Source organism: Vidua chalybeata, chromosome 3 (genome assembly GCF_026979565.1).
Source record: "Vidua chalybeata isolate OUT-0048 chromosome 3, bVidCha1 merged haplotype, whole genome shotgun sequence".
Lineage (NCBI taxonomy): Eukaryota > Metazoa > Chordata > Aves > Passeriformes > Viduidae > Vidua > Vidua chalybeata.
This window is the reverse complement of record NC_071532.1, coordinates 22,189,927-22,215,877: the sequence shown is the minus strand read 5'-3', so window position 1 is coordinate 22,215,877 and position 25,951 is coordinate 22,189,927. Positions and strand designations below refer to the sequence as shown.

Genomic DNA, 25,951 nt, shown 5'->3' with positions numbered 1-25,951 from the left:
CACCTCACACAAGAGCACAATGCTGACGCCAAGCAGGGAAAAGGAGGTCTTGGTCTCACTGACACCCATGTGTGAATAAAAGGCTACTGAGTGATTTTGCCTTGTTTTTTAACTATGCCTCATCTTGGAGTGGCTGAGGGAGTGTCACAGCCAGCTGTAAGAGCAGGGGATGGGTGATCAAGCCTCAAATCTGTCCTTAAAGTCATAAATAACTTTACAGTACCTGTTTAAACCTTATCACAATTCTGGCCCCCCTCCCTTCAGCCTTGCTCTCTCCAGAAATGAGGGCAGATCTTTTATTTTTTTTCTGGGTAGTGCTCAGGCAGGGGCTTTCTACTGACACACAGGCACATATTTGCAGTGCATCATACTGTGTAGCAGAAAAGTATGCAAAAGGGTGCACACAGGCAGGACTCCTCATACCCTCACCAAATTTCTCCTGCCCTTAGCATAAAGATGCTACGTGATCATTTACTAGCTTCAGTAAATTCTGCCTTAAAACAAAATCAGCATTACCCTCCAACCTGTTCCCTGGTGAAGCACTGCCTTCAGTGGGACATAACCCTCCAGAGATCCCCTCCAAGGAATGGTCTGCACAAAGGAGGGGTTTGATCAGCCCATCTCCACTATCAACAAACAGCATTGCACTGCCCTGCCCCATCATTTTCAAGACCATAACACTGGAAAATAAAATCAGGCATTGCTTTCACAGTGACAAGCACAGGCTGGCAGGGTTCCTGCACCAGAAATTCCAGCTCCACACCCATGCAGGGAGCAGCAGCAGCCAAACTGCTGAGCCTGACTGAGGCAAAGGAATCCTCTGCTGCCAGGAGCTCACTCAAGGCTGCAAGAGCTACTCATTGGCTCAAGTAAGAATTAAACACCACTACTTACGTGGCTGCAAACTTCATCCTAATGCACTCAGCATGCCGAGGCTGGACCAAAGATGCTGTGAGTCACGTTGGTGAAGCCTTCCTCAACAACCTTCCTCCCTCTTGAGGTGATCAAACAGGAACAAGAAAGGTAGTAACATGGAAGATCAACTTTGAATTGAGTCCTCCTTCCCTTCACACTGGGTCCCAGGTATGCAGCTTGCATGCCTTTGGTGAATAACACAGTGTTTATCACCACAAACAGGCTGCAAGGACCAACTTTTCAGCCAGCCCTCAACCCAGCTGCTGCTTTTGGTTCTCTGGTAAGAAAGGTTTTCTAACCTCCTCCCTCCTAACAAGGGGCACCTGCAGCTCATGGAGAACAGCTGGAAGAGGTTGGGCCCAAACACGAGGAAAGGGGGGAGGGAGGGAAGCAGAGCAGCTTTGCTAAGGGACCTCCTTCCTTCCCAAAGCACAAAGGCTCCCAATCAGGAAATGGCACCTTCTCTGTCCAGCCACTCTCTCCCTTAGCTCCAGGAGCAGTTACAGTCCAAGAAGTTTTGCTTCCTGAGCAACAATCACTGCCAAGGGTGTTTTAAACAAAAGGACCAATAATAATCATAGAAAAGAAAAAAAAATTAAATTCAACTCCAGTAGAAAAATAATTTAATAAAGGGATAAGTTTCAAGAAAATATCTGTATAGTAACAACATTTTAAGTAAAATGTCCACAAAAATATACATGTCTAATGTGATTATACATTAAGTTTTTCAACAGGTCCTGTTTCACACTTGGTTCAGTCCATGTAGGTTTTCATCTAGGAAAAGCCTTCACTGCTATCAGCCTTCCTGGGACAGATCAGTTTGCACAACAGAATCATACGAGAAATGTTTTCTAACTCATTTTAGGCTCATACAAATAAACTTTAGAGGTGGTAACAGTCCAGAACAGATCAGGTCATACCATATAGTTAAAAAAAAAGTGAATACAAACAAGGAAAGTGAAAGTCAGCTGCCCAAGGGACACTGTCAGGCAGAAACATCAGCCCTACAATACACACCACACAACACTGACACAGCTGGAAAAGGAGGGGCAAGAGAGAGGGAAAAATACCAGGAGGATGATTCCCAGGAATTGTGGAACTGCTAAACAAAGGGGCTATAGAGAGGCTAGGGAAAAGCACATGTGACCAACACACGTCTAAAAACTGGACAATTTTGTAACATAGAAGATAAGTTAACTACAGGAATATGAAAAGGAATCAGTGGAGATTGTTTATTTCTTATTTTTTTCCAAATGGCTACTGAGCTGTAGAAATAACAGGTCTGTTCCAAAAAGCCCTCACCAAATAGTGCTAATTCAGTTGAACCAGACAGAAAAATCTGGTTACAGAGAGATGCAAGAGTACAGCAGAAAGTAAAGAAAAATGTTCCACCAGCAGAGGACAGGAACGCAACGCTGAAGGGGAGATGCCAAACAAGAGAGATCAATGTTGTCAATGGGAGAGGTACAATGCCACAAAAAAACAAACCAAAGGGAACAAAACAAAAACCCCATCCCATAGAAAGAAAATGGAAAATGGCTAAAGAAATAAAAGGACACACACTTTCCAAAAGATTTTTTGTTTTATAATCAAATTTCTTTTACATAGACAACTGAAACACACCAATATTTTGTGCGAAAAATATTTTTAAATAAACTTTGCTTGTTCTAGATTTTTGTACATTCTGATATACATATGTAACAAGGTTTATGGCACTGTAACCAGGATCAAAATCATATAAAGGAACTAAATAATTGCCTCATTTATCCTTTCTGAACCAAGCTGGCTGCTGTTGCACTATTAGACTTTAAAAATTATTATCTTATTATTAGTGGGCAGCCAACTCTTAATTGGTTTGAACACTCAAAACAAACCCCAAATTATTATTGCACAAGAAGCCAGTGAAGGCATATGGCATAGAATGATCGAAGTCCCTTACTGTTAAAACCTAACACCCCAAAATAGAAAAATAGAACTGGAACATGAAACACGCCAAATAAACTTTGTTTTCTTCTTTAGTTGAGTCAGGAGTGTGAAAAGTGCCTTGCAGACTTTTAAGCTGCTCTGATTTCCTTTGCATCGGTGAGCATTTTGCTAGGTTATCTTTAGCAAAGCCTTTGCAGAACGAAGGCCCTTCTGTTTCTGCTTTGTTTTGGCTATTTGCATTTTGTCTTCAACTTAGGTTTCTTCAGTCTATGAACCTGCACAGACTACTTAGCCATAAACTCTACAAGTAGCCAGGGAGGAGGGAAAAACAAAAACTAAAAGAAAAAAAAAGCCCAACATTTCTTCTTCTTGTTTTTAGTTTAAAAAGTACTCCTTTTGCACTGAAGCCTCTCTGCTCTGCCGGTGTCTGAGAAGGAAATCACAACAGCATCCCAAACCCAGCAAAGTTCTTGGATCTTTTAAAAACCTTTCCTTACAAAAAAAGGTTTTTATTCACAAAAAGTTTGTCACAAAACTCCCCTTTGAAAGCTAAAAAGACAACCCCACAACCCACCCATCACTGCCCCAAATCAGGTGAAGAACAGGTTCTGCCCCCTCACAGCTCGGCTGTCACACGACAGTCTCGACACCAATCAGCTTTGGTGTGAGGATTCGCGGGGTGACTCCATTGTTCAGGTCTTCTTCAAACTCCAGTAACTGCCCCATAAAGTTAAGGTTGGGGGAAATGATTGGTCGTTTGCCTTTGACAAATTTATAGGCATCCGTCATGGTCATGCGTGTGTGCTTCATTAAGTACGCGATAACGATGGTGGCAGATCTGGAGACACCGGCCTGGCAGTGGATGAGGAGACCTTTTCCACACTGATGAGCTTCCTCTGCAAACCAGACAGAAGAAAGTAAGATTTTTGCCAGTTGGTAAATTAGAACAAGCTCAGTGCAGTTAAGAGTAACTTAACGTGAAAAGTCCCTTCATTTGACTACAAGCACAGTGGTGTCTCTTCCCCTTCCCCTCAAGCACATATTCCCCCAAGGTTTCAAGAGCTACTGAATGTGAAACCTCCAGTCCAGTCTGACACTGAAAGTCCTCACATCCACCCTCTACTCCTTATTAGTGGAACCGTGCATTGAGAGATGCTGCTTCACTGCCAGGGAGCATTTAGTGAGGAGGACAAGGCCCATGATGAGGAATCTCAGGCTCCATTTCCACCTCAGTTGCAACCCCACTGCATTAGGTCAGCATCTCAACCTCCCTGTTTTTCAGAGCAGGGAACCACTTCTAGAGACCAGGTAGTTTCAGATTCAATTCATAACAATACATCTGTTTCAAAGCCCTGTCCTCTTAAGCGTTACAAAGATACTCTTGAAATGAGCTTCATCAGGGGTCTCTGCTGTAGTGCCTCTGCAAAAGGAGGAGCTGGATACACACACACCCCCACTCCACCAAGATTCATCACATAGAGGGAGGCACCCTGGGCAGTATCTAGGGGGGACAGAGTCCTCCTAACCACATGCTAACAGGACATGAGAGAAGAGAGTCACTACCATACCATCCTCATCTGCCACAGCTTGCTTTTAAAACAGGAGATGGAACTTTCAGGAAGTAACACTTCAAACTACTTCTTTTGTTTCAATCCGCAGGAGGAACGTGAATTTACTTGCAGGTTTTGGCACGAATCCAACCCCACCAAGAATACAGTTCAACCCACCCCACATGTTCAACCTGTACTGTGAAAGCATAAATGAAGCCAACTTCCCTCTAGACATTTTTGCCAGTTAGTATTTCAGAAAGCTGAAACTCTCTAACGCATTTTGACACACATTCCCAGAGAGTTTCTGATGATTTCACTTCCTATGGCTTTAGTCTTAGCTAAACCTGGGGTTGGTTGTGGTTTTTTGAAGATATATTTAAAGAAACATAGGCCAACAATCTGCTGTTTAAACATTTCAAAATCTTCTCAAATACAATTTAAAGTTTACCCCGAGGAAGGGAAAGCTTTGACCAGTTACTTCCCCAGCTGGCTAATTTGAGACAGAAGAAAAACTCTCAATGGAGAAATATTTGTTTATTAAAACAAAGACAGACCCTCAAGCTGTAATTATTAAAAAGGAAGTAAAATGAGTTTGAAATGCTTACTAAACCTTTCCAGAGCAAAGCTGCTTTCTCTGCTCTTGGTAAGGTCACAAGCCAAACACTATCTTTCAGTGGTTTTGAGAACTCTAATCCTGCAATTCATGAGGATGAGGGGAGCAGAAATCTCTCTCTTCTACCTCAGAAGGACCTCAGTGGAGCTTCAGAGTCTCTTTACCTAAGCTTAGCCTATTTCATCTCCTCATCTTGTTTAACTCAAAGTTTAAGGTTTTACTGGATTTCTTGATACAGCTGTTTTCCCAGAGGATCAAAGCAAGGTTTCCTTTTCCCTGCCCTTCACCCAAACAAGTGTTCATCGTCCCAGGCACACAGTAACCAGCAGCTTGGGGAGCTGACAGCACTACTGGTACCGCTGGGACTGGCTTAGGAACACAAGGGAAAATTTGAGTTAGAGATCCTTTGGTCCTTCACACTGTAGAAGACAAGCCCAAGGGCTTAGAGTGGTAAAACTCACCTGAACTGCAGCATAAGCAGTGATTTCTCTATTCACTTCACTAAAGCAGCGTGGCTGCAGAGCACGGGCATCGATCCACACCGTGACCCTCTGCCAAGGTGAGGCTGAGGAGCTGTCTGCTTCCGAGCTGCCAGCCCCGCCTGGCACGCAGCAGGGGCAGATGGGCTCACAGCAACCTGCTCAGCCTGGCCCTCCTGCCCTGGCACCTGGTCCCACAGCTGGGGCCAAATCCTTGCTGAGCCTGAGTGCACCTGAGTGCAGAGCCAGCACAAAGGAGGGCAGGGAGGAACACGGCTCTGCACCCACTCCAGTACGGGGTCAGTCAAGGACCTACACTGCGGTGCACACTCAAGCACGCTTCTTCCTCTGTCTAGTACTCCTCCATCAAGCCTGAAGTATTGGTGAAGGAATTATCTCAGACTCAGCACAAGAAAGTAGAATTTTATATCAGTGGTTCCTCTGGCATATTTCAGAAAACCTCTCAGGACACATACTTGTCCTAGGGAAGCACCTTTACTATGCTACAAAAGCAGTGTCCACAAAGACATCTAGAGGGGCAAGGGAAGATCCTCAAAAGCTTTCAGTACCACATGCTGAAGTCATGCATGAAACCAGCCCTGTTTAAAGTGGCCATCTGGCTTTAGCCTGGCTAAGCACGGCCCCAAACTTGGCTGAGGGCTGTGCTGTGTTGATCGTAATAAGGTCCAGAACAACACTGCTGGGTCACTACTTCAGCTATCTCCACAACAGGCTGCATGTCTGTGGTGAACTCTCTCACACAGCCTACAGGGTTTAGAGGCTTATTAATGCAAGTTTTCATCACTGTCCATTCCACCACACATACACTCTGAAGCTACAAATCTAATGGTGGAGCAAGCCAAGTGTGAAAAGTTTGTCATTTTTCTCATTAAGTTAGCAAAGACTGAGACACCATTAAGAATAGTCTCTATGAAAAACTGGCTGGAAGCCATTGTGTGGAATCTAGGAATGCAAAAGAATCAAAAAGAGAGGATGACAAAAGTCTCAATTTTGTGGGGTTTCCTGAATTTAGAAGCCTGGAGGTAGGTGTTACTATCACTGGATAAAAATTGTAACCTTGGGCTACTTAACCGGATGTGCCAGAGATGAGAAAGGACAGAAATATGAGGTGCTCAGCATTTCTGACAACCCAAACTAAAGGAAATATGTCCTTAACCAGCCTTCAGAGTTGTTGGCAAAGCATAAAGTTCATTCTAAATTGTTATAACGGGTAAAAATAATAACAATAAAAAAACAAACAGGAGTATTTCCAGGCAAGGGTAATTACCAATGAACTCAAAAGCCTCTTCAAAATACTGCCTGAGATTCTGCTTGTTGCTGTCAGTGGCTGGGAGACGCTTGTAGTTGAACATGCCTTTCTCGTAATGGTACAGGGGCAGGTGGGTGGTCACATTGATGACATAGCCGATGTTCATCCTCTGCATTTTCTCCAAGTCCTGAGCATCATGCTCATTTCCGAGGAAGAGGAAGGGCAGGATGGGGGTGAGCTCAGCGTTCTCAATGTCTGGCGTGGTGGGGATGGACTGAGGTAGCACAGGGGGTACAGCGGAGGCGCCGCCCCCTCCTCCCCCCTCGGGGCACTCTTGCAGCTGGAGGGAGTTGTCGCAGAGGTTTTCGTGGTTCTGCTTGAAACCACTGAGTCCTCCTGGGAAGAGAGACCAAGCAGATATTTTGGTTAGACACCCCAAGATTTCTTCAGAGCACACAGTGGGGCCATGAGGGCTGGAGCTGGCTCTACTGTCCCCACCACCACTGTAACAGTGTCACTGGGTTGTCAACAGCAAGGGTGGCATGAATCAGCAGCAGGCATTGTCCTCCCTCTGCACGGCGGATGGTGCCAAGGAGCAGGCTCACAGACAAACACGCCTCTGTGCAACACCAGCCTGCTGGGACTGCCTCACCTACTGCTCCATGTGACAGGGAAGGTGTTTTTTCAAGAAAGAAAACATCACCAAAACTAGGGGCCAAGGGGCTATCAGCACACTAGACCAGAGCAGCAAGCCAGCTGGGACAGTCTTAGCTTTACCTGCCTTTTAGCAGCCCTGCAGGGCATCCCCCCACCCAAGAGCTCTGAGGAGGATGGGAGCAGCTCACCCCGGCATCGCTCCAGGGAACAGCATGTACCAGTCTGTGTGCCTGAACAAAAGAAAACCACTCCTTGTAACCTAACAGTGACCCAGGTGCTTGCTTAACATGTGGCAAACAGCTCTCTTTTTGCTGCCCCGGCCACCTGAAAATATCTAGCAAGGGTTATTTTTAGGACATTAAAATGAATTGGGAAATGGATCTGAGGGGGGAGGGAGAAGTCACTTTTTCAGTGTAGGAAGCTCATGCCTTCCCTGCTCTATTGCTGGCTTTTTCAATAACCACTTCCCTCCCCTTACTTTTTTTTTTTTTTTTTTGAGGAGGGCAGCTTCACAGAGCTGGAGCAAGCAAAGCAAACCTTTCTACACCTCATTCTGCACTGACATCAGCGGCAGGCTCCCCACCTGCCCGGTTTCCATGGCGATCCCACAAAGCACACAATGACATCAGCTGGCATGACATCAGCTCTTTGAGTGCAAACAATACAAGAACTACTACTTTGTGCGAGGCCTTTGGTAGGCGGCGGCGGCGTTCCTGGGAGCCGCTGATGTAATGCTAACAGGTGGCTCCTCCGAAAGAAAAAGGCGGAAAGAGGAGAAATGCAGGGATGCGTTCCCCCCCACCTCAAGCACGTTGCTGTTGTACTGGGATACTTGAAGTCATGCTCAGCATCAACATGAGCCAAGTGCTCAGGCTCAATTGCACTTTGTTAACTGCAAGCCAAAAAAAACCCAGGAGTGGGGAGAGCGACTCTGAAGTTACTAGAAAGAGCCGCACTAGCCAAAATAAATGTGGAATGTCACCCTCCCAGTAATGCTATTTAAAAAGAAAGTAAAATAAAAGAGAGGCTATTTGTCTTTTCCATGCTCTTTCACAGTGATCCAGTGAAGGTTTCAAAGTGACACAAAACGTGCTGCCACTCGGGCTCCGGATCAGACACAGCAAAGAGTTTCAATGCCTACTGTTGAGGGCTGCAATTCAAATGTCCAATTCAAGTGTCTGTGACATGCCTGGGGTGGGAACTACCCAGGCCCACTTCAGTGCCCTGTGCTGTATTCCAAGGGCACGAGGCACCCAGACTAGGTTACAACCATCTGAGTCCCTGTAATGAAAGTGCCCTTTTCCACATCCAAACTCATGTCCTTCACACACTGCTAGTAACGTAATTTCCCTGAAATCCTTGAAATGCCTACAAAATGCAGAATATTTCTCCTGCCTCAAAAATGTGCTTGTCTTCAGCTATTTCTGCTGTTTACAGGATACAGAGCAAACAGATTTGCCTTAAAGATCTCTATTCTCAAAGTTGTTACAACAGGGGATCAGGACAGAAGGAAGAGCAAGGACAAAAATCTGAGCTCAACTACACCACTGCAACAGGGCCTGAGAAGTCTTCTCAGTCCACTCAAGAAAACAAAGAAGATCATAGTCCCCAAGCTGAAGATGTCTGAAGTCTTGTCTAAACCAACAGCCCCAGCCTACAGTCTAGGCTAAAGGCTAAACCCTAACCCACATTTCCATCTTTCTGAATGGGCAAGCAGCAATCCACTCAGCTTGAATATTGCTGTTTAAACAATAGCCACAGCATGCTGGGATTCCCAAGAAAACGTCTGAAAAAGTTGTTTTAGTGACCCCAGAGCCAATGCTCATTTTCTACCTCGCCTGCTGACTTCTGGGAATAAGCAGCCCCAGGTGGAGGTAGGACCCCACTGGTTCATCACTCAGAGAGGCACACTGATGGTGTGGCAGACATCATCTTGCTTCACCAGCTGCCTTGTAAGACACAGCAGAATATCAGGGCAAAGCATGGGAAGGGACCCCAAATACAATATGTGGAAGATGCCCCAACGAGTGGAGTAGCCAGGCATATAATACCTTCATTCACAATTTTTTACAAACATTTGCCAGTGTCACCATTCCTAATGTCAGTTCACATCCCCCACTCTCCTTGTTCATCTCCTCATGTGAGAGGAGAGTTAAAAAGTCCGGTCACGCAATATTTAAAGCAACTCTCAGAGCAAATGTTCCTGAAAGAACACATTACTGGCAAGAGGATTACTAACCTGAACTGGCTCAGACACGTCAGCAAGGGAGGACTGGACAAGAACACTGGTACCCAGGAAAAGATGCAGCAAGATGCAGTCATGGCAGGAAGCTGAACCCTAATCCAACAGCAGGAGCTTAGCTTGGATCTGTGCTGCCATATGAGTCATGCAGGTCCCAAAAAAGGGCCCAGACACCTCCAGAGTGCTGTTCCATTCTCAACACACATGATCCTTGCACAAACTGATTTATGAGGCACTGGAGTTATTTAAGTGGAGCTCAAGCATGCATAATGCTCAGGCTATTAAGTTTGAGACTACCTCCCAAAACAAGTCCAAGTAAAGTTAATAATGATCAGTCAGAAAGAGAGAGACAGATTTTCCACATGAAGCTAAATACAATGTACAAAGTACTCAAATGCATCTGTATTTCCTTGGCAAGCAGCTGCTATTTCAGTTCAAGTCTTCATTTAGGAAGGGTAGAAAAGGTGGGAGAGAAGAGGCTGTACCCACATCAGAGGCCAACAAAAAGCTCTTGCAAGCCTGATCTGAGAGCTGATTCATTAAACTCAGTTAAGGTGCAAGACATCACTGCTACTCACTACAACTTCAGACCACAAGGAAGCTCAAAGGCAAGGATGCAGAGACGCCACCTGGGGTTGTAACAAAAGCTGTTTTGTGGTCAACCCTGCCCAGGCCTTTCCAAACCTGGGGAATGAAGGAAGCATTACAGAGGGCAGTAACAGCACCTGTGGCCAAGAAGCACAACTTAGCAGAAGCCTCTCACTAGTACAGAAGATGTATTTTAAAAGCAGCCTTTCAGATGCTGTATGCAATATGGGAAAAGCCTTCATCAACTAAGTGAGAGGCAATATAATATATCCACCAAGAAAGCCTATGGGAATGCATGGCAGTGCTGTTGGAACCACAGCCATGGAGCCTGGACTCAGGAGTGTAGCCACCTTCAGTGAAAAAACAAAATGCCAGCAGGCAGATGAGTCACTGATGGATGTCCACTTCAACAGACTGTCCTGCCTGCAGCCCATCTCTCCTGGCTCTAAACACTCCACAGAGCTTGTAATGACCAAAGCATGGGGAAGTATGCCCAGCCAGTATGATGCAGCCTGTGCATGGGCACAGACAACATCCCAAGTGCTTTTCCTCTGTTCCAGAATGGCTGCTGGGCAGGTGTTCAGAAGCCTGAACCTACCCAAACCTAAACAGAGATGGACATAAAAGGACACTCAGCACTCTAGGGAACCTGAGGTATTTCTTCCATGAGGAAATCAATCAATGAAGCAGAACCCTTGCTGGCAGATGGCCTTGCGTGGTATTTAGCAGAATACAACAGAGCACCAAGGGCTCTTTGTTCACCGCTGATGCAAGACTCGGGTTGCAGAACCATTCTTGCAGTTGTAACTGCATAACAATTTCCAACATCCTGCCCTGCCAGAACAGTTAGTAAGTGACAACAGACTTTGGAGTGTCGGAGACCTCAAAACTTCTGGGGAAGTTGTAAGTCAGTACCATATGTGCTCCAGCTATTCCCACTAATTTGTTCAAATTCTCTGCAGCCATCTGCCCATGAACATCTCACTTAATGCTCCTCAAATTCTCCCACCAGGCAGCACCCAAGCAGCAGCTGCACACAGATTTCCCAGCTACAAAGCCACCAAGGAGCCTGGGGCTCACACCAGCACTGCAAGACCAGGTGAGCAGCTGAACAGCAGCCAAAGCAGCTCTGAACAAATAAAAAAAAGACAAGAAGCATGGTGCTGGCATAAAAGTCATGCTTAACAGAGTATCTGTCATTTGCCATCAAAAGAGGGCAAATACAGTTTGCAGTTTGTTTTGTTTGAGGGGATTTTTTTGTTTGCTTGTTTATACCATTGCAGCTTTTTAGCTTAGGGGTTTTGTTGTTTGTTGTTCAAGGAAATTGAGAATTTAAGTACAAGGAGTACAGTAACACCTGTCCTCCCCCTCTGTCTCTCCTTTGGCATCTCCTTCAGCCACCATTGCTGCTCTCTGGCTGTGTGACTATATGCAAACTAGGATTTGGGTTCACAATATGCTTTGGCACATTTGCAATATGTTTCCTATCTGGAAACAGGCTCTTGCCCCATAGTTAAGGGACTGAATGACCTTGTTCCCTCTCCAGTGGGAGAGCTTAGAGAGAGGCAGCTACAGTGAAATACCCTCACCACAAGGCAACACCTTTGCATTACCTCATCGGTGTGGAGATACTTTGTTCTGAGCGTGGCAGGTACTGGGTGTTCCTGCTCCCACTGCAAACAGGAACATACTTTTATACATGACAGACTGCAGATGTGGGAGCCACATTTAGACTAAGCACGTGGTCTTGGGAGACAACCAGACCTTTTATACAGCTTTCAAAGCTGTCCAGGCGGATTTCTGGATCTGCTCATCCTCGATTACAATACCACAAAGCCATCTCAGAAAAAAAAAGGGAAAAAAAAAAAAAGAAAAGCAACACACACACAAGTACAAGAAGAACAGAAATCCCAGGACACTGGGAAGTATCAGTAGAAGAGATGTTCCATCTGTAAATTCCCCTCCTCTCGCATTGCTGGGCTCCTGTGGGGTGCGCAGCAGAGAATCTGGCGATACACAGTTCTGGTCACCACAAGCTTCAGTCACTCAGGAATGAAGCCAAGCTTTAAAACACCCACTCAGCATGTGCCCTGTCAGTACCACCACAGCAAACCCTGTGGCTGTGTTTGAGTGAGTTTAGGGCTGAAATGTCACAGGGAGCATTTGGGGTGCAGGACACAGACACTCAGACAATTGGTGTGTATCTGTTTAAGACAATGCTTTGAATTTGTGCAAGTACAGCCTGTTCCTTTAAACCTGTGACCTCATTTATTTACATTACTGCAGAAAAGCACTGCCAGAAGCAACAGCTGATGACAGTCTCATGTATTTTTCCACTAAGACAACAATTAAACTGCTCCTGTGTTATTAATGAACAGATGACTTTGTGTCAAGTTGATTCAAAGCACAGGATGCCTCAAGGTTAAGCAAACGTGACTCCAGCATGTAAAAATAGAAGTTAGGTATTGACTAGATGCCTCACCCACCCAGTGCTCTCCTCCTTCCACAGCCTCCTGGGCAGGAGGGCTCAGGTCTCATGGCCACCCCTCACCACTGCAATGCCACCATGCAGGCTGCTCCTGTACCATGGGCCTTCTACCAAGGAAGATGCTGCTGTACAGGTTGAAGCAGAATTCTGCCATTATAGGCCCAATCCACTCCCAGGATATGGACAACGACATAGACCATCTCTTCCTACCACCAACACAACTATGGCTGCAGGTGTAGGTCTGCTGAGCACCAAGCAAACTGTCAAGGAGGGCATGGAGGCACTGGGGTTGCACCCATCGGGCACAGGAGCTAAGGCCACCTTGCAGTAGAAGATGCAGCCATCACACTTGCTCACAGATGTTGCTGGAGTGATTTTAGCCACAACAAAGACGGTTCCTGGTGTGTCCTGGGGATCATGCTCTGTTCATCCTGAGGCACTGATAGAAGGGATGCTCAGATCTCCTGAACAACACAAGACACACACTTTCCTTGCCCAAGCAGGGCTCTGCTTCCCGGACTTCTTCTAGAGCAATGAGGCCAATCCAAGCAGATCAGTGTAGGAGTGTTCCTACTCTCCAAGCAGATGGTCTTCTTCTCACCACAGCTACAGCTGAGCAGTGCTCAAGGGTTGCCCTCACTGCTGCAGCAACCTTGACATGGCTGGAAATAGTGTATTTGCCCACACAGCAGGAAGGGCAACTACCTTCTGTCCACAGGGGTGGGGACCTATTGGACCACACTCAGCCGCCAGATGACATTACTGAACTCCTCACCTGTCAGTGGGATGTTCCAAGGAAACGCTGCCATGGGGCTTTCCCTGTCACCCGCACAGCATTCAGCACCAGCTGTGCTGCGAAAGATTAGGCTTTGAGCAAACATAAAAAAGTAAACAGCACACACAAAGAACAGCTTCCACCTCGATACACTCAATCTAATTTAGTCTCCCCCTCAAACTGAGCTGCCAACAGCACTTCAAAAAAAAAGGCAAAACTTTGCATTCTGAAGAACTTGCAAGGTCAGTTTTTTTCCATGTGGGAACTATCCCGAGAGGTCAGTTTGTACACAAATTCTGGCCTAGAGGAGTCACAAGCACATCCTTGACACAATGGCTTTGAGGTCCCTTTAGAAGTCAAGAGTGTGATGCCGGATGAAGAGGAAAGGCTTCCCCTCAGCACTGAGGGACATGCACACACGTTTGCATGTTATTTCTAATTTTATCTCACTATGGTTCACACCCCTTGCCACAGCACATCCTCTCCCACTGGCTTTTGAGGTCCTTGGCCTCAGCCACTTGTATTTTTTTTCCTCTGACACCAGGCACAGCAAAGCTGGCTCTCCTAGGGTCACATCCTGGGGAGGCAGGCAAGAAGTCATCCAAAGCCCCTTACCCTGCCAGGCTGTGCCAGAGTTGCTGGCTCAGCCCAGCTCCATTCTTGACTCCTCCCATCCCACCACCATCACCCATTTTCAACCACATGATCACCCCACAGGAGCCTCCCACACCTCAACACATGACTTGCTTTTTTCCACAATCAGCTTTCACCCCTTCACTTTTCCTCTTCTCATGACTTCTAGATCATCTAAATTCATTCCAATTAGAAAGAAACAATCCTTTTTCCTTGATCTGTCACTAGAAAACCTTTCTTGGATTTCAGTTTAATTCTTTTCTACTTTATACTTTTTTTTGTCTTAAATTTAGGTTTTTTTCTCAGACCCTGGACATCCATGCAAACCCACATATCCCATCCATATCATCCCTTTACTTGTCAGCTTTCCCAAGAGATGCTACTAACCTTTGGGCTCATCAGCCTGTCCAGAAGCCACCCTGAATACTTTGGGACCACCTCTCTGTATTCAAGACAGTGGTTCCAGCTTGTAACTGGAAATCTGCCCTACGCTATGGGAGTGCTGAGTCTGCTTATTTCAAAATAAAAACTCAAGTATTCACGAGAAAATAAGTCAGCATCCTTCAAAGCACTGTGTTATCCTTGGGGAGCGGTCAGGAAGGTGAAAGAGGAGAAGGCGTGCTCTGAATTTTGGTACAAGGACTAAACTATACAAGAATGTAAATAGCAATAAGGCAAGAAACCCTACATCTCAAACATACTATGGGGACGACTCTGCAGCCACCAAGGAGGACTGGACTCTCCCTGGAGGGCAAGCATTTATAGCAGAAACTCAAAATTAGTCACATTACAACTTCTCATGGCAAAAGTATGTGTTCCCATGGGGATGCAGGCTAACATGAAGTCCAATTAAATAATCACTGGAAATGTCAGCGTAAACCCTGAAGGAATACATACTTCTACTGTGAAATGCTCCCACTGGAAATCATATTAACAAAAAGGTCATCAAGAAATGCTAAAGCTATGTACAAAGGAGGCAGTGGAAGTGAGGGGGGAGGGAACAGAAACTATTTTAATGCAATAAAATACCACAAATGGTTTTATATTGACAAAGAGCTATGGGTCTGTTTTCCCAGAAAGAGGTAGAGCTGAGCAGATTTGCCCAGAACAGCAAGTTTCATTTGTTTTTTAATCTATTACCAGTTCCCTCCTTGGCCATCACCATATGCATCTCTCAAGCAAGTGGCCTGAAAAGAACCAGCACAGGAGCAGGATGCGGGCAGCTGTGGCTCAGCACGTCTGAGGAGGGAGAAGAGTCCCAGCCCTGTGTCAGACATCCGTAATCCTGGATGCGTAGGAGTGGACCTTTCTGTTTAATCTGCGTGTTTGGGAGAACACTGACATTTTCATGCTTCAGCCATCCATTTATTCTCGTTCCCCTTTTAAGGGCAACCTCTCCAGGACAGTTTCTTTCTGAAGAGAGAGCAGGCTGCTTTGTTTCTCCTGAGGATAACACAGGCTCTTTTCCAGTCCAAACCACTGCTCCTCTACATCAGAAACACCAGTACCATGCACATTAATATGAAAGGAAAACAGGGTGCTGATATACCACAACCCCATTTGGGAGTACCATCCATTCCTGATGAATTTTAACTCTTTTTAGACTGCAAAGTTTCTACCCTTTTATCTACAAAAAACAGTATCAGGCTCTGATTTGACATATTCCAGCAAGGTATTCCAAAGCACATGAAGGAAAAATAGAGAAAGCAAAAGATGCTGTCTTGACATATCCCAGTGTCACACAATTCAAAATAAAAGCAGCAGATTACTGGAACTAGCATGGTGCATGCCAGCCCCCCACTTTGACATAAGCTTCAGGGCCAGCTCTGCTGGTACATGTATCCCAGTCTAAATGGTCAAGGAACCAAGGCTAGCCCCCAAAAACTCCACAGGCAAAGAGAAAGTTGACAAACATTGAATTAATATTTTTCAGACTCAAGGCAAGAAGGAAGCAGGGAGAGGGGGAAGAGAAAAAGACATATTTACAGAATCCAGAGCTAAACAGCAATATAACAAGGAATATCTCCAGCTAGATGAAAATCAAGCCTTGTGTCCAAATAAAATAACTCCTTGTCTCCACTAATATTTCCCAGGAAACATAAGAACTATGTTATCTCTCAACAGAGATACTGCTCTGCCTTCCTGGACTAACACCTATGAACTTAAGATTAATTTCACAATTTCACAATCAGAGCGGCTCTGTACCTAAAATATGCCAGCAAATTTTAAGCAGCAGCAAAAGTCTCATTCTTAGCTCTCATCAACTGGACAGACAGATTCCCATTACCTTAACAGAGAACAAGAAGAATTAAGAGCCCAGCATTAACACAGTGCAGGTCAACTGCTCCAACAACAGCTTTTGCTTTAAAACATTAGTGTTCAACTGCTTACATAAGGATTAATATCACACTTTGGCATAATTAACTGGAGACAACCAATTTGACTGATATGACAGAAGCTTGCAAGTTATCTTCTATTTTCTAAGTCTCTTTAAGCCATTGTAAAAAAAATAAAATATATGACAATTCATGTGTGGACAAGGAGTAACATTTGTTCTTCTTTTTATTACCTTTAATTAGAAGCAGCTCTTCTCTGTTGCAGTGAATCAAGTGGGAATTTACCCAGGCATGCTGTAGACTTTTTAAAGCTAGGGCATAGTAAAAGAGTTGGAACCGATGTGTTCACATCTCTATTATTATTCTCCTAATTTATATTTTCCAACTTACTCCTTCAAAGCCCTGATCTTGGAAGCAGGGTGTTGCATGCACACAAAGCAGCACTTAATCCTGGCAGGAGCAGTGGCTCCCAAGCCCTCCCACCCAGCAGGAACATTCCTGTCCCTCCAGCAGCAGATAATGACAGATTTACAATTCCCTCCCAACCCCACCATCCCCAGACACTCCACTGGGGACAGCCCAGTGCTGAAGCTCCCACTGCAGGAGCTGTGGGTGGGTGTAGCTGAGCTAGACAAAGAGTGGCACTGCCCCAGGCAGCAGCAAACAGAAGCTCATTCCTTCAAGTCAGAGAGGCCAGGTGGCACCTGGACCTACAAGGTCCCAGTTGCTCCCTGTACACTGGCCAGTTTGAGTCCCTCTGCACGCACTCTCATGGGACAGGCTCACTGAAACCAAGTGCCAGGAGAGCAGAAGCTTGTGCCCCTTCCTGATCTCACTCTCTTTACTGGGAGCAGAGCATTCCTTTGAAAAGGAGGCAACTCCCTCACCCAAGCAGAGAAACACATGAAGATGAACCTCAATTTTTTAAAAAAGCACCTGGAAGCAAATCAGAGCCTAAAGCTTAGCAAAGATGCACTATCAGGGGAAGAGGGTGCTCCTAAATCCATCTCCCACTTTCTGCAGCAGGCAGTGCCCTGTGTTGTCCCAGGGCACGACTGTGACCATGGATGGAACCGGGGTCAAACACACTTAATAGCAGTGGCAACAAGAGACATAAGCTCTGTGTAACAAACGGTGCAAAGGGAATTAAAAAAAAAAAAAAACCACAAACAACCAAAAAACCAAAAAAAAAAAAAAAAACAAAAAACAAAACAAAACAAAAAAAACCCCAACTTAGATGAAAAGAACTTTACACTGCATGGCAAGTCTGTTGTTTGGGCTTGGTTGAGCTCCCCTGGCCACAAGACCACCCTGCTATCCAGGCCAAGATTTATCCCTCTAGTCCAGTTCCTCCCTTTTTTGTACCACATGGTGGACTGACTTGCTTCTCCATCTCTCCCCCTTTCCTTCCTGTCCCAAAATCCTGCTCCAGAACTCGGTCAGAGACTACCTCCTGGTAGGACAGAGGCCCATGAGGAACCAACATCTTTCTAAGCAGCAGAGGACACACCAAAAACAACTTTAAGAGTGCTCCTGGATGTTAATATAGATTAATAGCTATGCCTTCACCATAGATATTAATTGAAGCAATGAGTTTCCTGTACTAAAAAGTCACAAGGTGTTTAAACAAAATGAAACAACAAAACCCCCAAGCTTCACTACTGAACCACAGCGCATTCATCAACACACTGTGCAGAGACCATGTGCACTCCTGGACTTTCCAGCTGCAGAAACATGTCCCCTGAATCCCTTATGCCTCCTGCCCACAGCAGTCCCTGTTGTGCCTTGTCACAGGCTGGCCTGACTGGCACAGCCAGGACTGGTGGCTGAACCTAAGGGTGCTAGTGCACATTTCAGCTTTCCCACAACCCTCAACACTCAATGGATCAAGAGCAGGTGAAAGGCCTGCCAGAGGAAGCTGAAGCAAATGCAATGTTCAAGACAGCACTTTGATCCAGTCTCCTCTCAATGGGACTCTTTGCAGCCTTTACTTTTCCATGAGGCAGGAAAAGGTGGCATCCATGATATAGCCACTGCTCTTCTTTAAGCCCCAGCTTACCAAACACCTTTGTGATAACAACAAATTAACTTTTACAGTAGAGAGGTGTTTAAAAAACTGCTAAAGACTGATTCAGGTGAGAACTTAGAATCAAAGCTTCAGAAAAACAGCTGCTCGCAGTAATTCAGGTCAGCCTTGTGATTTTTGTAGCCAGAACTCTCCCAGGCCCACCAGGGACTTCCCAACAAGGCCAAAGCACCGCCCATAATCTTATCTCACACACAGAGGGACAATGCATTAGGTTATCTTCAGATTGCCATAATCTATTTCTTTAAACAGCATGACTTCTATAGCCCTGCAAGCCCTGATGCTGAATACTTGAGAGGTGTTTCTCTTCCAGCTGGCTGGTGAGATTGCAAAGCAGGGAAACATTGAGATGTGTGCATGCTGCTTTTATTTATGGCATTTCTTCACTTTTGAGTTGCTTGCATAAATAACAACCCCTAACTATAATGGGGCTTCTCACAGAGTAAAGAGCCATAGCCTAAAGACAAGGGATGAGCCCCCACTTCAAACACGTCATAAAGCCAAGGCAATCTCACTCAACTTCTGTGCTCATAAGTGTAGTGAAAACTTTGGCTGCTGCTTTGGAAGGGAAATGTATAGGTCTAATTTTTTTTTTTTTTAAATAGTCCATCTGTATTAGTTAAGATCCAGACACCACCCAGACCTCAAACAGAGCTACCCTTCCATCCTGTGCCTCTCCAAAAGGTTGTGTTCACCTCAAGAATAAAAAGCCAGAAACAGACAAGCTCACCGTCCTAGAAGATTTCAGTAGAGGAATTTCTCACTTCTGGCAGAGCAAGGGTAAGGGCAGCACATGAGGCATTCAGCTAATTATAACCCAACATCTACCTACCAGGAACATCACAGGGAATGTTACCCCAGTTTACACAGAACTGAAACCAGATTTTTCTTTACAAGAATCAGAGAGGTTTGCCTAATGCAACATTTTGCTTCTTAACTCTTATTTCTTAATTCTAAGGGTATAAGAAACTGAGGAGCCAAAAACAAGGGGGGGGGGGGGGAATCTCCTTTCTATTCCTCCGTTTCCAAGGCAGTGACATTGCTCTCTTCCCAAGGACAGTTAAAATGTGATAGGAACCATGCAAGCCAGCACAGCAAACTCTCAAGTGCCATAATCTGGGAGAAAATGCCACATTTACCATTACTGGTGAATAGGCAAAGTGTAGAGGTATCTTTCCTCTGCAGAAGTATGCCCTCAAAATATGACAAAGACCCTGGTCTCCAGCCACACCATTGTCCCAATTTATCTACATGCAAAAGGTAACGACACATACAACCAATTTTCTAGTGTGATGGCCAAGAAGATTATTTATTCCAGTAGAATGATACTTTAAGCACCAGCAATCAGAGCCTAAACACTGAAGGTGAAATCTCAGCCCTGACAGAGATAGCAGAAGCTTTTCCCCCAGTGACTGATAGGGCCAGCTCCCCTCTGCAGCACAGAGGGAACACATTTTATTTTTAAATGTTAAGTAACTCATGTGAAACGTCCAGTGTTTTTAAAACTACACATTTCCCTATTACAACCATGACCTAATACTTATTCAGTGGAGATCTCTGGTGGAAATAAGCGCCAGGCACATGTTTTGTTGGTCAGCTGGATTTGTTGACCATTACATCAAGTTTTACTTTCAAATACACTTGTTCAGTGTAATCCAATTAGTGTTTAAAGCAACACTGACACTGTTAAATTCTATAATGAATGAAAGTAATAATTAATGTATTTGTACAGGTTATGACCAGGTCAGGTACTTCAAAGGCAGCTGATCACAGTATTTACATGAATATAGGAAAACATAAAGCAAGTAATTTTTCCTTTTGTAAGGATCTCAGTCCCTCTGTAGTTGTTTCAACTTTGCTGATATGTGACTCTAGTGTGGTAAGAGATCTGAAACTATTCTTAGACCATAGCAGAAAGTATGAAGTGGTTTCTTGGCAGGTTGTGCACTCCCCACTATAATGAGAGCAAGTCACTTCGTTTATTTCCCCATCAGATGAGCAGAGAGAAGACAGAAAGCCAGAGCATAAGTAAGCTCCTCAGACTGCGAACAAGAACAAAGAAGGAACCAGGTTTTGTGGAGGAACCAGATAGTTCCTCCCCATCTCCTTTCCAGAAGTCCAGCCATGAGTTTACAGCATATAGTGGGAATTGAAAAAAAAAAAAAAAAAAAAAGCCAAATCAAAATTTTCACCTCTGCTTTTGAATTCCATTGCTTCTTTGAAGTCAAACACAGAAGCCCTTACAAACTAAACACAAAACTTAAGCAGGTTAACAAGGCTCCTGCTGCTGGGTCTGGAGGGAAGAGGAAGAATGGCAGGATGGAGACAATGCCACTGGACCCTGGTCAGGGAGACAAGGGCAATTCCCCTTGTGTTAAAAGCTGCAAGGCTGAGCTGGCATAGATGCTTCAATTTTTCATTTTATTTTCCTTTGTAGATTGAATTTAGCTTGTGAAGAAAAAAGATGAACTCCAAGCCTAAATGTTTCAGTCATGGAAAAAGAGTACTAATGTAAATTAATTTCCCACTTTCCATTTTTTGGTCCCAATAGCAAACTCAAGCACACAACCCCTCAGGACTCCAGGCTACTTTTGCCATGAGCTGAGGTACTCAGGGAAGGCAGAGATGCCTCACTGTTGGGTTTGAAGGAGGGAAAAGGGTACAGCCCTACCAAGGAGGGCCAGAACTGCTGACCCAGCCTGGGGTCACAGCACCACGCTCTTCCCCTCCCCAAATTCAGCTTTGACACTGGCCTCAGAAGCAGAAGGAATACTGGGCCGATATCACCGGTTTTGCCCCCTCTCCGTTCCAATGCTAAGAAAAAAAAATAAAAAAGAAAAAAGCACCCACAAAAAGCGAGGCCTTTAGGGTTCAGCAAACATGGAATACCGTGGTCATGGGGTGTTGGGGGAAAATACGACTTCTTCCTATTTTGTTTATAAACAGACTGAGCAGCAGCTTCAGCCAGGACAGCTCAGGCTGCTATGGCCTGTGTAGCGGGACTGTGAAATACAGGATTCTTATAGGTTTATTTTTTGTAAAAACAGAGGATTTATGCCTGTCTCAAGTGTTGCCGTGCCTTGTGGCAAAAGAAATAAACAAATCTTTCTTAAGAGCTTAAAGCAAAATTATGCATCTGTTACATTTATGACCAAAAAAACGTTAAAGGAAGTAGCAAGGAGAGGCATGGATAATAAAGGGAGGAACTGAAATCTTAAAATCTTCCACGCCACAACGTACACGAAACCCTCTCCTGTCACAGCGCTAGTTTATACACTGGTCTGCTACATTAAAAATAAACCAGACCACCTCTTTTTAACTCGTGCCTAATAAGGGCACACCATACATACATTTATCTATAGATCACGGCCCGGCCTTGGAAAACAGCAGAGGGTTTCAGTGCTGTTTAAAAAGCCTGGGGCACCTCAGAGCCGCTCGCCGGCGGGGCCAGGCGCTGTCAGGCAGAGCTGTAACCCAAGCCCCGGCGTCGGCGACGGGACCGAGCCCGCGACGTGCCAGCGAGCCACGGGAGCGGCAGCGGGGCCGCGGGCTGACAGGCAGCACCAAACATGGAGAAGGTGGCACCGCATCAGGGGGACGGCAACTTGGACAGCCCGGCTAGCAACCAGTGTTTGCAAACACAACACGGGGGATCAGATGGGCCGGCAATAAATTAGGGCTGGGCAGCGGAGAGCGAGAGAAATCACTCAAAGTAACAGACCCAGGCAAAGAGGGCTCCCAGGGCACCCTCAATTTCATTTTAGCGCCTGAACACAGGGATGGGGACGCGCCAGCTCCGGGGCGGCTGAAGCGCGACGTAAAAAACGCTGTTAAGTGAAACTAAATAACGAGTGCTTCCAGCGTCACTCCCCCAGCTCGGAAACTTAAGCCACAGCCTTCCTAAATGCTGCTTTATCCCATGCCCAACTCCATCTGACCCCAGCTGGAGCCCCACTTCAAAGAACGGGAGGGGAGTTTACAGTGATGGGGAGAGCTCCGCACTACAGGCACCCCAAGGTGAGGTCTGCTCCAGCCTAGCTCATCACTATATCCAAAAAGCAAAGAATTTGGGCTTTCTGTCTTCTGGCACACTTCCAGATCTTTTGACAGGTCGGTTTGGGGGGGAGATTTCTGCTAAGCAGGGCTTTGAGGTAACATTTTTCAGTGTCTGAAAACCAAAAACGGCCCAAGGACTGCCACGAGCACCTGGTTAAAACCAGAGCGGCACACAGAGCTGAAAGGTGGAAGAAGGGGCTGCCACAAATCTGCCCACGGGTCCCAACAGCTCAGCGCTGCCCAACTACTGCTCTGCAGCTTCATCTCAGCCATGATCTCTCACTCCAGGTACTGAAAAAGTACCAGTGCGAGGTTTAGAGAAGCTACAGTGTTTTCAGAGAAACACAGAGAAACACCTTCATCACACCACTTCCCTAAAGATAAGAAGGCTTGCAGACTACAACCACATATCCAGCTGCAAAGGCTGTATGACAGACGGATTGCCACCAGAAAGGTAGGACTCCAGTGGCAGCCTCGCTCTGCCGAGCGCCTCATGCCTTCATCATGATGAAGGGCATCATCATGACCCCAGAGACTCAATAAAAGCATACTGGGATCCTGCAGCAAGTATCAAAACAAGCCCAGCATGACCACACTCTTGCCAGGAGCAAGGAGACAGTTCAGCAATTTCAAGCTTCCACAAGATACACAGAGAAGTATCTCACAGGATCTCTAGGTCCTACAAAGCCATGAAACTCAGCTGAGGAAAAGAGATTAAGTACCAGCCCACTCCATTCTCCTGCCACATCGTGCAGGTTGGAAGTAGCAAGCTGCGTGGAAAAATTAAGCAAATTAAATACATACAGTATGAGCTAAGCAGCAAATCCTTCCACAGTTTCCCACTGCCACAGCCAGTCTCTGCCAACCATGCCTCCGAATGGCATAACCACCCAGGGGAAAGGAAATTTAATCTAGAGGGCAGCATTGTTATAAAGAGGATCTCGAGAATAAAGTGAAGAAAGGGAAGTGTCCTTGGATGATGCCTTAATTGGTGGGGCTCATCTCCAACAAAGCATTAAGGAATAAACCAAATTCCATATTAAAACAGGACCCTTTACAGGAAAGCCTTATACATACATAAGCACTCATACACAGAAACACACACAGACTTTCAGATCACTTTTTTAACAAATAATCTCCCTCTGTCCATTATTCTGACCACATATCACCAAAACAAGGCTTGATTGCTCCTCAAGTTTTGCTGACTGGTCCATGACACAATGCCTCAGACCAAGTGACCTCCCTCATCTTTCCTGCCCCCTCCTTCTACTCTCCCACTGTCCATCTCCAGCACCTATGAATTCAGTTTTACATGGACTAAAATAAGGCTGCTAAGTAAAGGTCAGTCTGACAAGCTAGAAGAGAAGTATCCCCTCCTGGACCTCTGCTCCTTGGGCTATAAATACTCAGAATAAGCACTAGGGGAAATTCTTTGTCTGCGCAGACAGACACCAGGAAGCACATTTCCTCCTCCTTCCACTTCTCACCCCTCTTGCTACTCAAGGACAACATCCAGAGAAATGCAAGCATCTCTCTGCTACCACATTTGTCCATGGAAGCCACTTGCTTTGCCACTGGTGACTTGAGGCACATGGGCCTTCTCAGAGATAAACGGATGCTTTCAAGGTGCAACCATCAGCGAGGCTGACAGCAGAGAGCACACACTGCAAAGCAAACCAACACACTGTGTCTGGGCAACGAGGAGGATTACCTTTAAGGACTAGGGGCTCCTTGCCTTCTCGCTTGAGTGACTCCAGCACTATATGGAGTGGCTGGGAAGGCATCACCCTGCTTGGCTCATTGGTATTCTCATCATAAACTACGATTTCTTTGGAAAATATTCTCTTGAAGGAGTCCTTGCCTTCCCGGCAGGAGATCAAGTCCAAGACGGTGATCTTGCCCTGCTGGAGCCTTCTCCGGCTGATCTTGTCAGAACAGTTAATGTGGACAGCCCCTTGAATGTGGCTCTTATTATACTCCATGAAGGGCCTGCAGTCAATGATGACAGGCCCTTGGTTCTGTTGGTGGCTCTTGCTGCATTTGGTCATCTTCTTGGCCAGATCATTGGGGTAGATGATTTTGATGCTGGCGAGTTGCTTGGCGCTGCCCGAGACGGGGCTCCCCACTCCGCCCAGCGGGCTCAGGTTGCCAGCGTTCTCATTGCTGTTGACCATTTGGTTGGCAGGGCAGGCAGGGGAGGCTCCGGCGTGGGTGCTGCTGGTGCTCGCTTGAGTTTGGGCCTGAGTGTCCTTGTCGTACGTTGCCACAGTGCAGCAACTGGCACTGCTGCATCCACAACTCAGGGAGCGTGCAGAGCCGTTGGATGAGGGCATATACGTGAGATTAGCAGTCTTTAGGGACACGACAGCTGCGCCGAGCAGACTGGAGTGGCTCTCACCAGCAGAAGAGGCAGATTCAAGGAAGCTAGAGTCTAAACACAGGTTGAGATCCTGAGGTCTCACTGGCCTCGAAAGTGCCACTACTACCCTGTCGTCTAAAGGAGATGGAGGCATGAGGAGGCTGAGCACTAGCAAGTTAAGAAGAACTCAAGATCACCCTGAAAAAGAAAAAGCAGAAGGGAAAGAAGAAAAAAAGTGATGAAAACAGATCTGAAATCACATAAACCTACAGATCCAACAACTTATTTTGCCGACACCCATTATCCCTAACCCAACGACCCCTTCTGACAGTTACCAGCTCACAGTAGCTGCTAAAAGCCCTTTTCAGTGCTGCAGAGAATACTTCAGCTATCTGCATGCGCGCCCATGGCACCCAGAATCCACACGAGCAGCCTGGACTGTACAGTGACACCCAGGAGGAGGCATTTAGCTACGTGCAGATGGTACTGAGCTATTCCGAAACCCCAGGCTGCAAGGCTCACCACTGATAATGACAGAGGCACGTTCCCTTATCCCGTTGCTCACTGAAAAGGAAGCAACTACTTGGGCTGAGTCTACTACAGGGAGGAACGTGTAAGAGCTGAATAACTGAATGTGTCAGGGGTGATATGCAACTTTTCCAGCATGCTGGAATAAAATTAGCCTGTGAATAAATTTTCTGAGACAGTTACAAACTTGAACATGTAAGGCTAAACAAAAAAATACCCAGAAGAAAACAAAAAAATTAGCTTCTAGAGATCCTTATAAGTGTGCATCTTGCACTTCCCTCCCCCTCTTAGAGGTGAATCCAGTCCCAGTTAAGCCCCTAGCTCCAGGCTCGGGAAGGCTGCTGTTCTCCAGAAGTTCGTGAGGCAAGTTCCCCGCTTCCCACTACATTTCACAGCTTCTTCAAAGAGTGGTCCCCTCCGCCCCAGTCAAGGTCACTGCCTGCCCCACCT

The 25,951-nt window shown here is 45.9% G+C and overlaps 1 protein-coding gene across 11 annotated transcripts in view; it reads right to left on the bottom strand.

The window, feature by feature from the left end:
* Window positions 1-1,521: 1,521 nt before the first annotated feature.
* The window catches only part of DUSP10 (dual specificity phosphatase 10), a 241,796-nt gene continuing 217,366 nt past the window's right edge, over window positions 1,522-25,951 (bottom strand). For 10 of the 11 annotated variants that reach the window (XM_053937632.1, XM_053937631.1, XM_053937627.1 and 7 more), the window contains 3 exons: window positions 24,326-25,171; window positions 6,772-7,149; window positions 1,522-3,737 (listed from right to left, as the gene is read on the bottom strand). In XM_053937632.1, coding sequence (XP_053793607.1) covers window positions 3,472-3,737; window positions 6,772-7,149; window positions 24,326-25,127 — 1,446 coding nt within the window. In that variant the 5' untranslated portion in view covers window positions 25,128-25,171 and the 3' untranslated portion in view covers window positions 1,522-3,471. Of the gene's footprint in view, window positions 3,738-6,771; window positions 7,150-24,325; window positions 25,946-25,951 lie in introns of those variants that run through there. The other variant, XM_053937637.1, reaches the window with a different exon arrangement.